This window comes from Rhinopithecus bieti, unplaced genomic scaffold (assembly GCF_001698545.2).
Source record: "Rhinopithecus bieti isolate Rb0 unplaced genomic scaffold, ASM169854v2 scaffold_3043, whole genome shotgun sequence".
NCBI lineage: Eukaryota > Metazoa > Chordata > Mammalia > Primates > Cercopithecidae > Rhinopithecus > Rhinopithecus bieti.
Window position 1 is genome coordinate 2580051 of NW_016804580.1, and position 15482 is coordinate 2595532.

The 15482-nt window shown below is 39.0% G+C and overlaps 1 protein-coding gene across 7 annotated transcripts in view; it reads left to right on the forward strand.

The window, feature by feature from the left end:
• CACNB2 (calcium voltage-gated channel auxiliary subunit beta 2) overlaps window positions 1–15482 on the forward strand; it is a 424156-nt gene that overhangs the window by 200354 nt on the left and 208320 nt on the right. Inside the window, exon 1 of one of the 7 annotated variants that reach the window (XM_017869215.1) lies at window positions 5065–5356. The exons of the other annotated variants lie outside the window; for them this stretch is intronic. Within the exon in view, the coding sequence (XP_017724704.1) occupies window positions 5306–5356 (51 nt within the window). The 5' untranslated portion in view covers window positions 5065–5305. Of the gene's footprint in view, window positions 1–5064; window positions 5357–15482 lie in introns of those variants that run through there. 7 annotated transcript variants of the gene reach the window in all.

Genomic DNA, 15482 nt, shown 5'->3' on the forward strand with positions numbered 1-15482 from the left:
AAAAAAAAAAAAAAAAAAAAAAAAAAAAAAAATTAAGTCCATCACTTCCTGTCTCACCTGAACCTCAATTATTCTCTTTTCTGAGTTTCAATCTCAAGTCTATTTCTCATTGACACGTACATTTTTTCCTCAGTTTTTCCTCATTAGTTTTTCTCTTTATGCTCTTCCCAAGGACCTCAACAAAATATCTCTCAGTCTCATTTGCGAGCCAGAAAACACACACACACACACACACACACACACACACACACACACACACACACACACACAGAGTTATTTAGTGGTAGAGAATGTATAGAAGCTTGAAAAGGCTTTGAAAGTTCTGTATGTTCCATTTAGAATTTACATCCTCATCCTTCTCTTCAAACCTCAGTTGCTTTTGGTTACCCGAAATCATTATTAGTTAACATTTTTCTGTTGTAAATATATTTTAATGGCATTATAAATTAAAGTGGGCTGGGTTTGGAAAGCTAATACTCAAATATGCCATTGTCAGAAGAGAAAGGAACTATGGTTTCAAATTTAAAACTGGCGTCCAAATATAATGTTTCCAAACTTTCAGAACATTTCTTTCAACAAATATAGATTGAATACAGGCCAAAGCATTTTTTTTTTTAATTCGTCAAAGGAGCCAGCATGGTTAAGCTAGTTTGAAAGATTATGGGAAAGGTTTAAGTATTTTTAGTCATTGAAAGAAAGAACGGTGGGCTGTGATTGTTCAATTAGATACAAGAACTGGTTAGTACTCCCCAGAACAATAAAATGACGACTTAGGATGGGCCAGACGTGGCGGCTGATGCTGTAATCCCAGCACTTTGGGAGGCCAAGGTGGGCAGATCACCTGAGGTCAGGAGTTTGAGACCAGTCTGGCCAATATGGCAAAACCTTATCTCTACCAAAAGTACAAAAATTAGACAGGTATAATGGCAAGTGCCTGTAATTCCAGCTATTCGAGAGGCTGAGGCATGAGAATTGCTTGAACCCAGGAGGCGGAGGCTGTAATGAGCCAAGATCGTGCCACTGCACCTCAGCCTGGGTAACAGAGCGAGACTCCATTTCAAAAACAGAAAAAAAAAAAAAGATGACTTAGGGAATAGTCTTTCCTACAAGACAGCAATCATTTGCATTTCTTCTAGACCAATTTATTTATATTGGACGAATTCATTTGCATGTCTGTCAGTTTTTGACAAGTTAAAGTCTATCCTCACAGAGATAAAAAATATCCTAACCCATAATAAATGCTGAGTTAAACAAAGGGTTCTAATTTCCCTAGAAAATTAGATAATCCTTGGTTACGTGTTAGACACTGAAACTTTATTTGAGGTTGAAAAGTAATACCAACCCACTGTAGAAAGTTTGAAAAGTACTAAATTTTTTAGAAGGAAAGAAAAAACAAATACCCTCACACCACTACTCAGTAACCCACAACTGTTAATATAATTCATATGCTTTCTTACAAGTTTCTTCTAAATATTTTTAACAGTGGAATATTTATTGTAAAAACAAATTGGTAGTCCACTTTTTTCTTTTGCTTTTCTTTTCTCTTCTTTCTTCTTCTTCTTCTTTTTTTTTTTTTCTTTTTTCTTTTTTTAGACAGGTCTCACTGCCATTTCCCAGACCGGTATGCAGTAGCATAATCTTGGCTCACTGGCCCCTCGACTTCCTGGAGTCAAGCAATCCTCCCATCTCAGCCTCCTGAGTAGCTGGGACTACAGGCATGCACTACTATGCCTGAGGTCTTTCTTTATTGTCCAGGCTGGTCTTGAACTCTTGAGCTCATGTGATCTGTTCATCTTGACCTCCCCAAGTGCTGACATTACAGGTGTGAGCCACCATGTCTAGCCTACTTTTTTCTTTTATTTACTCTTACCTATTGTAGCATTTGTTATATAACGGAAGTGTCTCATAAGCATTTTAATGGCCACAAGGGTCTAGCACTTTTTGTATCAAAAATTTTTAACAGGTTTTCCTAACTTTAAACACTTATTTATTATAAATTATTTCAGAATATAAAGAAGCATAGAAAATATTATAATGACCAGTGATGTAGGTATGACCTAGTTTTGAAAACATATTACTGATAAAACTGCCCCTTCCCCTCACTAACCCTTCCAAATATACTCCTCTCCAGACATAACCACCATCCTGGATTTGGTATTCATTATTTTCATATTTATTTTTTACATGTTTTACCACTTACATAAAATATATAGTATTTCTGCATATTTTCAAATTTGCTGCAAATCATGTCATAGGTTCTTTTTAAAAAATGTCTCTATATATTAAGGTGTACAACATGATGTTTTGATACTCATATACACAGTGAAATGAAACTGGATCATTATCTTGTACCATGAACAAAATCAACTCAAAGTGGATTAAAGACCTGAAACCATCAGATTCCTAGAAGAAAACATTATGGAAAAGCTGCTGAATACTGACCTTGGTAATAATTGTTTTAAAACATTACACCAAAATCTCAGGCAACAAAACAAAATAAACAAGTGAGATTACACCAAACCAAAAGCTTTCCCATAGCAGAGGAAATAGTCATCCAAATGAAAAGGCCGCCTGTGGGTTGGGAAAAAAATATTTTCAAAATACATATCTGATGAGGAGCTAATACCCCAAATATATAAAGAACTCACAGAATGGAAAAAAGACATAACCTGGTTTTAAAATGTACAAAGGACCTGAATGGACATTTCTCCAAAGAAGACATAAAACTCTGGCCAACAAATATATGTAAATGTATCAACATCACTAATCATCAGGGAAATGCAAGTCAAAATCACAATGAAATACTAGTTTACTCTTGTTAGGATGGCTGTGATCCAAAGGACAAGAGATAACAAGTGTTGGTGAGGGTGTGGAGAAAAGGGAACCCTTGTACACACAGGTTCTTAAGGTACCTTACAGTTCCCAAACTTGCTTTTTCTATCAACATTGTGTTTGTAGGGATTTACTCAAGTAGGTAACTTCCGGACCATTCACTTTTACTACTGAATAGTATCCAAAATTTTATCCACTTTTCTGTTGATATGCATCTAGGTTTTTTCTTCCTCTCTTCCTCTCTTTCTTTCTCTCTCCTTCCTTTCTTCCTTCTTTCCTTTCTTCCTTCTTTCCTTCTTTCCCTTTCCTTCTTTCCTTCTTTTTTTTTTTTTTGAAACAGGGTCTCACTCCACCCAGACTGGAGTGCAGTGGTATGATCATAGCTCATTGCAGCCTCTACCTCCCAGGTTCAAATGATCCTCCCAACTCAGCCTCCCGAGTAGCTGGGACCACAGGCACATGCCACCATGCCTAGCTAATTTTTAAATTTTTTTGCAGAGATGGGGTCTTCCTTTGTTTTCCAGGCTGGTTTCAAACTCCTGGGCTCAAATAATCCTCCCACCTCAGCTTCCCAAAGTGCTGGAATTATCGGCGTGAGTCACCACGCCCAGCCTGTTTCCTGTTTTTTACTACAGCCCCTCAGTGTAGCTAGGGACATTTCGTTCATGCACCTCCCTATGTACTCATGTGAGGGTATCCCTGGGTCTAAGTACTTGGGCATCAACAGTTTCATTATATCCTGCTAAATATCTAATGTGACTGTACCAGTTTATACTCCCACCAACAGGCTGGGCACAGTAGCTCATGCCTGTAATCCCAGCACTTTGGGAGGCCAAGGCGGGCAGATCACTTGAGGTCAGGAATTCGAGACAGTCTGGCCAACATGCTGAACCCCCATATCTACTAAAAAGACAAAAATTAGCCAGGCTTGGTGGCACTCGCCTGTAATCCCAGCTACTCAAGAGGCTGAGGCAGGAGAATCGCTGGAACCTGAGAGGCAGAGGTTGCACTGAGCCGAGATCATGCCACTGCACTCCAGCCTGGGCAACAGAGCAAGACTCCGTCTCTAAATAAATAAATAAGATATACTCCCACCAACAGAATGTGAAAGTCTAGTTGCTCTGCATCACAGGCTTACGAACCTTTTCTGTAAAGGGCCACGAAGGAAATATTTAAGGCTTTGTGAGTTACATGGTCTCTGTTGCAACGACTGCTCTTGTAGCACAAAAACAGCCATGGAGCATACATAAACCAACAAGCCCATATGTTCCAATAAACCTTTATTTAAGAACATTGATTTGAATTTCATGTAATTGTCATGTGCCACAAAATACCATTCTGTTTTTTTATTTTTTCCCCAGTAATTTAAAAATGTAAAACACATTCTTAGCTTGCAGGTTATACAAAACAGGTGGCTGGCTGAGTTTGACGGTGGGCCATAGCTTGCCATCCCCTTCTTGACATTTTCACCAAGATCTGAGATTTTCAGGTTTGTAAAAAATATTTCCACCATGATGGATGCAAAATGGTAAAACTGTGATTTCAGTTTGTATTTCCTGATTAGAAAGGAAGTCCCGTTTATTGACCACTAGAATTTTATCTCCTGTGATTTATCTATTCATGTCTTGCTTTCCATGTTCTTTTAGTTGTGAGTCTTTTGATTTATAGGAGTTCTATTTCCTGGATGGTAATACCCGTGTGTGTGTGTGTGTGTGTGTGTGTGTGTCTGTGTGTGTTGCAAGCATGCTCTCAGAATATTGTGTTTATTATTTCAATTTTTAATGCTGTCTTTTAATATAAATAAGCTTTTAATTTAAAAAAGTAAATATCTCCAAGTGATACTCATTTGACTGTGAAAAAAATTAGATTTTGCATACACACTGAGAACTTGAAAGGCAATAAAAAAATAAAGATCACTTTCTTGTGTGCAAAAGAGAAAATATTTCTTCAGTGGGTGGGAGCAGAAAAATAGTTTTACTATTATTCCAGACTTTTTCAGGGCAGTAGTTTCTTTGAATGCCAACAGCTTATCCAGTTATGCAACCTATTGTTCTGTTCTGAAGAAAGGATTCTCAAGCAGCACTGGAGTCCTGGCTGCCCCAGGGACCTGTCGCATCTGATACTAATGAAGTGTTACTCTACTTTGACAAGTTTGCAGGCGTCAGTCCGTCTTCCAAGCCAGCTGACGTAATTCAGAGGAGAATAAGACCCTCCCACTTGCGTTTGTTAATTGACTTTGGTGAGCTCTTCTGCTCTAACTAAGTGGTTCTGGAACAGAGAGCTGTTGTGATCTGACGAACTTTAGAAAGTCACACTAACTAATACTACACACCCCAAGCCAGCAAGAAAAAGGAAAGCAGTTGCTATGCTGTTCAGCAAAGCAAGACTTGGCTGCCTTTAGCTAGTCCTGAATTTTTGCTCCTGTGAAGAAAATTCCTGCTGGAGTGCTGGGCGCACTTGGAATTGGTCTAGCATGCTTGACAGACGCCTTATAGCTCCTCAAACGAAATACATTATTCCTGGGGTAAGCATACGGGAGAGAAGCCGGCCAGATGCACGGTGTGGTTTAAAGAAAACAGGAATGCATAGAACTGTTGCTGAGCTTGAGCTAAAATCATATTAGTTACTTAACTTTTTAGACTTTCTTATCTTGCCAGAAATGTTGCCATTCACAGTGTTATTACTTGAATGCTGTGGTGATTTAAGCAAGTGAAACTGGAACTCTGGTTTTAAACTGTATCTTACTGAGCTTCATTTAGTAGCTTGGATAGAGAGTCCAGGTGCAGACAAATTTAGTGGAAAATGAAAATGCTTTTTCCAGCTATAGACCAGCACTTGTCTTGAGTATCATTCTGACAGCCTAGCCACTGAACCGTTTGTGTGTCTGAGACTTTTCTGTGTAAATCACGATGGTCTGACTTGCTGTTTTGCTGCAAATTAAGATTTTTTTATTCTTCGTCACTTTAGAAGTTTTGAATTTAATAAAATACAAACATGAGAGTCTAAAGTTTAAAATACTTAAACATAAAGCTTTGCCACACGAGGACTGACTGTTTGGGTCTTCGGATTTGGTTTAGAACTTTTAAAGAAAAGACCATATTATTATTTATTGGTGCCTTTTTAGGTAAGGATGAAAACGCGCACAGAAGAGTCCTGAACCTAAAACGAAACCAGAGCCTGTAAAAATAAAAATCATGAAGTTAGAAATATTTGTGCTAATAGGACATGAAAATACCATTTTAATTTGTCTAAAAATTATTTTAAGTACTTCTTTTGTTTCTAATTGTTCCAACCTATACTAAATTTAGTATAATAGAGAAAAAAAATACTTGCTAGGAAATACCTTTGTGATCATTTCTTCTGTGTTGTATCGTATAAAACTGGAAACTGAGATACTTTGCTTAATCTATGTGATTTTGATGATTCTTTTATTAGATTTCACTTTAAGTTTTATAAAGATACAGAATTTGACTTTCTGAGTTGGCCCTCATTAAGTATTGTATGCAACAATTCTATTTATTTAGGTTCTGACATGGCTGGCAATGTATACACTAATTATCAACGATTTCTGGGCATTAGATACGTCCCACCCACTTATCAAATGCTATTCACACCCAATTTATAAATTATTCAATACCTGTTTGAGTACATCTGGAATTACTTCCTGTAAACTTGCTTGCTTTTTAAGAATATTATCAGACATGAAATAACTGCTATATTTTTCCTGCAGAGGAATTCTATGAATTACAAAAACATGTATAACCTAAAATGCAAATGGCCAAATACATTCCATTGGCCATTTTGAATATTTTCAGCAACAAAACTGATCACAATTATGTCACAGTTATTTAATAAGAATGGTAATGCGTATGATTTTAAATAGTCACAAGGCCAGGTATGGTGGCTCACACCTGTAATCCCAAAAGTTTGGGAGGCCGAGATGGGAGGATGGCTTGAGGCCAGAAGCTAGAGACCAGCCTGGGCAGCATAGCAAGATCCATGTCTACAAAAATAATAATAATCACATGAATAATTTATCCTACACTTAATTTTAGTCCTGTCTTTAAGTATTATGGGGAATCTGCACAGGGATGTTTATTCTTTTAAATTATTTCTTCCCTAAAAGTAGACTTTTTGTTTCCCATGGCCTGGCCACTTCTCATTTTAACTAATAACTATGCTTGAATAGGGCTTATAAATACATGGATTTTGGATTTTGAATGGTTAAAGTTTAAAATAACTCTTTATAAAGTTTTTATTCTGTAACCATTCAACACTTTAAATTCAGTCTTTCTCAAAGTTCTCCAATAATGACAGAAATGCTTCTTTCAAGTTTGGACAAGAATATAAACGGAGAGAATTTTAAAAATTATACATATGTATATTTATATATGTATATTTATGTGTGCCTGTATATGTATTATGGGATAGGTTTTAGAATGCTGAATAAACTGTGTGGTCTTTATTTTGTTCTCATCCCAAGTATGATTTCAGTTTTTCTATCAGTTTCAGTTTATTTCAGTACCTTCTAATGCTGTTCCAAACCCCAAATGCAGAAAGCACATTTAGAAATCACCCATTTAATTCTCATTGTGCATTAAAATGAAATCAATAAACCAATGCAATTTGGTGTAATTACTTTCTACTGCCAAAGGCGAATATATATAGATCAGTCTTACTAGCTTTAAGTGCGCAATTTATTTATGAATCCTGGTATTGTTGCATTGTAAATTTCTTGAACATAGTATCTTTAATAACTGCAATTGAATGCCATTATTCTTAGACCCAGATGGTCACTTTTTCTCTATTCTTTCTTCCCTTCCTCCAGATAACAATGATCTCTCTGATTTGGACAGGTTATTATTATTATTATTATTACCCATCATTTTTGTTTTTTCTGACTGTGAGTAAGAGCCAAGTGTTTGGATCTAGTCAGACTTGACATTGAATACTAAACCATCTCCTAAATAATGGTGTGATTTGGCAGATTTTGTCTTCTCTGAGCCTCAGTTTCATCATCTGTAAAATTAGGAATAATAATAGCTGTGTTTCAAGATATTTGTGAGATTTTTTTAAAGATCAGAGTACATCCATAGAATATAAGTAGATAGATGGCTTAACATAGTTCCTAGAGTTATTAAGGGAAGGTGTATGCCTTCCTATATTTTCTGCAGTGGCTAGGAATGAAAGAACTTAGCTCTGAAATCCCAAACTATGATATTTCTGATAGGCAGCAAAGGAAAGTGATTTTTTATTTGCATATTGGAGGACGGGGAGGGATTAAATGTCACCCTTGTGAAGTGTGACTCTTAATTGGAGACCTGTGGGTCAGCTATCAGAGGGCTGGGAGGAGAAAGCAAATATAGATGCTCTAAAACTGTGTGCAAATATTTCAGTCTCTGCATATGTGAACATTTTCTAGCTTCTGTCAGTTCTCAAAGTGGTCCTCAACTCCTAAGTGGTAATAAATAAATAAATAAATAAATAAATAAATCCTGAATGGATGTAAGCCTGAGAGAACAAGTAAGATGATGGTGATTAAGTATTCTAAGAACGCTAGTAATTGTGGGTTATTTTTTCTTCCTCTTTACTTTTATATTGCTCAAGCATTTATCAAAAAAAAAAAGAGAGAGAAAGTTAGCATGTGACAAATAATGATCTAAGGCTGCAGGCTTCTACATCACTCTTCAGATAATTTGTATTTAAATGCAAGTATAATGTTCATAAGGCCTGGTGGCTAATGTATGTACATGGAGATGCTGGCTTCAGCATCAAGAGGTGCCATCCTGTTTGATTGTACGTTGCCCCATAAAATGATCAGTTTGTGGAAGCAGTCATTTTGTGCAGTCGCAATCGAGATTTCCAGTTATTTTCATTATTAAAATTGACAAAACCTTTTTTTTTTTTTAAATGGAGCCTCACTCTATCGCCCAGGTTGAAGTGCAGTGGCGTGATCTTAGCTCACTGCAACCTCCACCTCCTGGGTTCAAGTGTTTCTCCTGCCTCAGCCTCCCAAGTAGCTGGGATTACAGGCGTGTGGCACCACCCCCAGCTAATTTTTTTGGATTTTTAGTAGGCACGGGGTTTCAGCATGTTGGTCAGGCTGGTCTTGAACTCCTGACCTCAGGTGACCCACCCACCTCGGCCTCCCAAAGTGCTGGGATTACAGGCGTGAAAGAGAGCTTTATCCTTCAAAGTAATTAAAGTTTTTTATTAATAAAAATAGAAGAAATAGGCCGGGCGCAGTGGCTCATGCCTGTAACAACACCAACCTGGGCAAAAACTCCATCTCAAAATAAAATAAAACAGAAGAAATATTAAAAGAGTGTGGGTGTAGGAGTACCCCACAGTCTCACCGTGCTGTGGTCAGATATTGTTATGCTGGCATATTGGACTGCAGTTCTTTTCTACAAGCATACATATTTTATAGTTGTAACTGTAGTATTCAGACAACTGTGGGTTCTGCCTTTTTTCCTTCAACCTTATTTTGAGATCACTGTTTAATCAGCATAATATAACATTGTGCAGATCTGCCATTGATTGTCCAATAAAATGGCCATTTATTGTTGGACTTTTGAATTGATTTTATAATTTTGTTTTTATAGATAAGTCTATAATAACAAATTTGAACATACGGTTTTCAGCTCCATTGAATAACTTATTTGAGATAAATCATCAGATATGGAATTATTTGTACAGTGAGTGGGTTTGAATGTTCTTATAAGTCTCTGGCTATGCCTTTGATATCTTTCTTCCAAATTCTACCAGTGGACAATGCCAACATTATTCATATACTAATTTTATCACAATGTACGCAGCATTAGGTATTAATGATTGCTTCTCATGTAAATACTTATACAGCATTGTTTTAATTTCTGTTTAGTGGATTATTACTGAAGGTGAATATTTACATATTCTTTGTATTTCTTTGCAAATTATTTCATTAGGCTTCCTGTATTTAGATTAAAAGGTTACTTTTATTTGTTAGATATTAACAGGCTTTCCCTCTCTCGCCTTGGAACTCCCCTCCCTCTGTTTCTGTATGAGGGAGCATCTTCCTTCTTTCTTGCCTATTAAACATGCTCTGCTCCTTAAAACAAACAAAAAATGAGTAGCTCCTTACAGAATTAACTGTGAAATAGTTTTTCCCCTATCTAATACTATGCTATCAAAATACTATCTTTCATATAAATTTATCTTAAATTTATATTGTAATACCCTACTGATATGTCTAGAGGCTAGCTTGAGGAAATAGAGTGTTCATGTCATTAGAAATCAACAGATAGACTCGTCACAAGTTTAAACCTCAGTTTCGGAATATGGAGCAAAAACCTTTTGACTTTATTAAGATATCTCACTTATTTTTGACAGAGAGCTAATAACCGTTGCGTAGAATAAGGAAAAGGGCACATCTGACCGAAGCACGCTTCATATGAAAAGTGAATTCTGTCTCACGTTTCTGTTCATAGATTTTACATTGTCAGGGACAGCACAAGCCAACATACCATCACGTTTCTGTTGATTCAGGGCTGGCAGGGCCTGGCAGGGACACTGTGCCTTTGTAGCTTCCTGAAGGGCTCCCCCTCCACTGGCCATTCAGAGATCTTCCGCTCTCCTCTTAAGAGTTGGAGAACTGGAACTTTCTTTTATTTTTTTGAGATGGAGTCTTACTCTGTCACCCAGGCTGGAATGCAGTGTCATGATCTTGGCTCACTGCAACCTCCGCCTCCCGGGTTGGAGCAATTCTCCTGCCTCAGCCTCCTGAGTAGCTGGGACTACGGGTGCGTGCCACCACGCCTGGCTAATTTTTGTATTTTTAGTAGAGATGGGGTTTCACCATGTTGGCCAGGCTGGTCTCAAACTCCTGATCTCAAGTTCCGCCTGCCTCAGCTTCCCAAAGTGCTGGGATTATAGGTGTAAGCCACTGAGACCAGCCAGAACTGGAACTTTGTACATGGTTTTTTGCTAAGGGATCTGCTAGCAGTTTGATCTTAATGTAATATCATGTCATTTGTTAACTCACAAATAGTCATCACTTTTCCTTAAACCTTTGTTCAGTTACCTAGCTTTGTTAATGTTAGTGGCTTTTTTGAGGGAGTCGGTGGGGGAGCTGGGGGAGTGACAGGGTCTCACTGTTGCCCAGGCTGGAGTGCAGTGATACGATCTCAGCACACTGCAACCTCCGCCTTCCAGGCTCAAGCCATCATCCCACCTCAGCCTCCCAAGTAGCTGGGACTACAGGCGTGTGCCACCACGCCCGGCTAATTTTTGTATTCTTTGTAGAGACGAGGTTTCACTTTGTCACCCAGGCTGGTCTCAAACTCCTGAGCTCAAGTGATCCACCTGCCTTGGTCTTCCAAAGTGCTGGGATTACAGGCATGAGTCACTGCACCTGGCTTGTTAGTAGCTTTTTGGACATCAGAGAAGAGAAAAACCTGACCCATGAAATCACATGTAAGATCTTTAACTGTGCTACCAACACACAAAACAGACCTGCCGCCATCAGTCGGAAGGGGCCATACTCATTGATAAAAGTGCCCTCATAGCATTCTGTGCTTCCTGATCTTCTTAATAGAAGAAAAAGGCTTTGATTTGAAAACATGATAGAATGGACATATCTGACTGCACTGAAAGGACAAGAACAAGATTTTATTCTTTTTTTTTTTTTTTGAGATGGAATTTCGCTCTGTCGCCCAGGCTGGCAGGTTGGAGTGCAGTGGTGAGATCTTGGCTCACTGCAACCTCTGTGCCTGGGTGCAAGCAATTCTCCTGCCTCAGTCTCCTGAGTAGCTGGGACTACAGGCATATGCCACCACACCCGGCTAATTTTTTTTTTTTTTTTTTTAGTAGAGACTGTGTTGCCCAGGCTGGTTGCAAACTTCTGAGCTCAGGCAATCTGCCTGCCTCGGCCTCCCAAAATGCTGGAATTACAGATATAGGCTTGAGCCACTTCACCCAGCCAAGATTTTATTCTTAATTCTAGTACTGGCTCCTTAGTTTTTGAGCAAGTTGATTAACATCTCTAGGCTTTTTTTTTTTCTCCTATACAATGAAGGCAGTAATTCTTATCTCTCCACTGCTCTGGGAGGCTGTAAAAGCCTATAACAGTAATGCAGTATCCTTAAAGCATCTGAGAATAGCTGTTCCTAGTTTTGTCTTTACTTTGAAGCCCGAGTAATTACTTAAGGAATGTACCTTCAATCCTGAGACCACGTTTCTAACAACACAGGTACTTATGCAAGGCGAAACCTGATGAGCCTGAGCTCCTTTCTGTTGGATCCGGGTTGATGGCTATTTTTGTGACTTCACTTAATCAGATTTAATGGTCAATGTAAACACTTGAAAGGAATTTTTCAAGGCTAAATTCCACATCAGAAGGTTCTGAACATCATGCACAGCTCAGCGTGCAAGTCTTTTACAGTGGGCTGTGAATAATTAATGCTGATTTGATATCTGGGCATTCTTTAAAAAAATGCGTATATCCACCCAAATATAACAATCTAGAAAAAAGAAGAGCCTTATGATGTTGCCCAAAATGTTAATGACTTCCATGTGATACGTGTTGAGTACTATGTAGGTGAAGTTAAATGTAGCCTCTGTTGAGGAAATTGCCACTTACTTGGATAACATAGCAAGATAAAAACACGTTTGCAACCATGTACATTTTGAGGAATCATGAATTTCTGTATTATAGACATAAATATTTAAAGAACTCTCAGGGTAAAAGATTAGTTGAATATTTGGAAATTGTGGAATTCAGTTCAATTTAGTATACTTATTGAATGACAATAATTAGAGAATAATTTTGTCAACTGTCTCTTTAAAATGATTTAATTAAGATATATATGTTTGGCACTGTAGCTAGAATACAGAGGCCCAAGGTGGTTAGATGGGCTAAATTTGAACTCAGAAAAAAGATGGATGGATGGATGGATGGATGGATGGATGGATGGATGGATGGATGGATGGATAGATAGATAGATAGATAGATCGTTTGTTTGAGACAGAGTCTTGCTCTGTCACCCAGGCTGGAGTGCAGTGGCTGATCTCAGCTCCCTGCAATCTCCACCTCCTGATTCTCCTGCCTCAGCCTCCCGAGTAGCTGGGACTACAGGTGTGCACCACCATGCCCAGCTATTTTTGTATTTTTAGTAGAGATGATGTTTCGCCAGGTTGGCCAGGCTGGTCTGGAATTCCTGACCTCAGGTGTTCCACCCACCTTGGCCTCCCAAAGTGCTGAGATTACAGGCATGAGCCACCGAGCCCAGATAAAAAGTTTGTATTTTAAAGAGACCTCAGAACTAGCCCAGGCAAGATGGCTGACGCTTGTAATCCTAGCACTTTGGAAGGCCAAGGCGGGAAGATTGTTTGAGCTCAAGAGTTTGAGACCAGCCTGGGCAACGTACGAGACCCTGTCTCTATAAATGTTTTTTTTAAAATTAGCCACATGTGGTGGTGTGTGCCCATGATCCCAGCTCTTTGGGAGGCTGAGGTGAGAGATCACTTGAGCCCCGGACGTTGACGCTACAGTGAGCTGTGGTCATGCTTCTGCACTTCAGCCTGAGTGACAGAATGAGACCCAGCAAACAGAACAAAGAGACCTCAGCCTTTCTTCACTTCTTTGTATTTTATATGAAGGGTGGGCATTCACAGGACATTGCAGGAGATGTATAAGATTCGGAGTTCCCCATACAGCCTCCAGTTGACCGCTTCTGTATGACTTTTGAAGGATGTGATGCTGTGGCTGGAACAGCTAATTGGTGAAAATGTTGTTGAAACTCGTTTGTTTAAAGAGACCTAAAAAGAACCATTTCCCCAGAGCTCCAGCATACTACAGTGACCAACGTTAATAGATCACAGCGTGTGTGAAGAGTAATGGGTCCAATTGTTGATGCGGTATCTGCTTTTAGGCTACGAAAATATATATTGATTTAATTTCCACAACTGAGTTTGCCTGACTTCTCTGGGACCACTTGCCATTCCAGCAGCATAAACCTGGCATTCAAAATGCCTTTAAAATTGACGACAACCTGCTAGGTTAGACGAGCCAGACACAAGGGGACAAATACGGAATGACCCCACATATATGAGGGACCTAGAATAGACTCACAGAGACAAAGTCTAGAACGGTGGTTGCCAGGGGCTGGGAGAAGAGGAGAGTGGGGAGTTAGTGTCTAAAGGGGATAGACTTTCAGCTGGGGATGATTTAAAAAATAAAAAATAAAAGGTCCTGGAGATAGAAGATGGTGATGGCTACCCAATAATGTGAATGTATTCAATGCCGTTGAACTGTATGCTTAAAATTGGCTCAAATGGTAAATTGTATGGTATGCATATTTTGTCACAATGCTTAAAATGCAATTTAATAAAAACCCACCTGTATTGTGCATGTATGTTGCATGAGGTCAAATGCTTTCTATCTATTATTATTTTTTAAATTCTATAACAGCTGGGCGCAATGGCTCATGCCTGTAATCCCAGCATTTTGGGAGGCTGAGGTGGGTGGATCACAGAGGTCAGGAGTTTGAGACCAGCCTGGCCAACGTGGTGAAACCCTGTCTCTACTAAAAATATAAAAAATTAGCCAGGCATGGTGGCGGGTGCCTGTTAATCCCAGCTACTCAGGAGCCTGAGGCAGGAGAATCACTTGAACCCAGGAGATGGAGGTTGCAGTGAGGCGAGATTGCACCATTGCACTCCAGCCTGGGCAACAAGAGCAAAACTCAGTCTCCAAAAAAAAAATTTTTTAATAATAAAATAATAATAATTCTCATAACAACCCAGTGAAGTAGACACATGATCATCTCTAGTTGGCAGATGAGGAATCACGGCACAGTCAAGTTTGTCACTAGCATGGGGACCACAGGTGTCAGTGACAAAAGCAGGAACTGGAAGCAAAAGGGCAGCCTCTTCCATGCACGTAGCACACGCAGCACTGCCTGTGCTTCCTTGTTATTTTTGTTTGTTTTGTCTCTGCTGACTGCTCTTTCTTATGGCCCCAGCTGCTAGAGCAGCCGGCGTTCCTTTAGGAGTAGGGCTTTAGGTTCCCTGAATCTTCACCCGGGGGCACCTCCTTCACCTTGAGCCCTGCGGGTCCTGTAGCAGGAGGTGAGATTACCCGTCAGCCCTCCAGGAGTCCACCAGGCCTCGCAAGCCTTTATGCAGCAGAACAAAAGGCCAGCTGTTTATTTCCTAGGCAGGGTTAATGAAAATCACCCCATGGGTCTGATTCCAAGATCATCTTAAAATTAACTTGTGTTTTAAAAACCATTTTTTGTTTGGTCGTTTGGTGGTGGTGGTTGTTTTTGAGACAGGGTCTCGCTCTGTCATCCATGCTGGAGTGCAATGGAGTACAATCATAGTTCACTGTAGCCTGGTACTCCTGAGCTCAAGCCATCCTCCCATCACGGTTAAAAACCATTTTTAATCTTCTCTAAACAAGTAACTTTTGTTAACAGAGTTTTCAGTCTTCTAAAAGGATCAATTAGAATTTTTTTTAATGAGCTGCTTTTTTCTTATTATATGCCAGCTAGTTTTTCAGAAAAGCAATAGCATAGAGTCATTCCCACAAGGGAATGTATATAAAAACAAAGTAAATATATTTTTATAAAGACCACTTTTTTTTTTTTTTTTTTTTTTTTTTTTTTTTT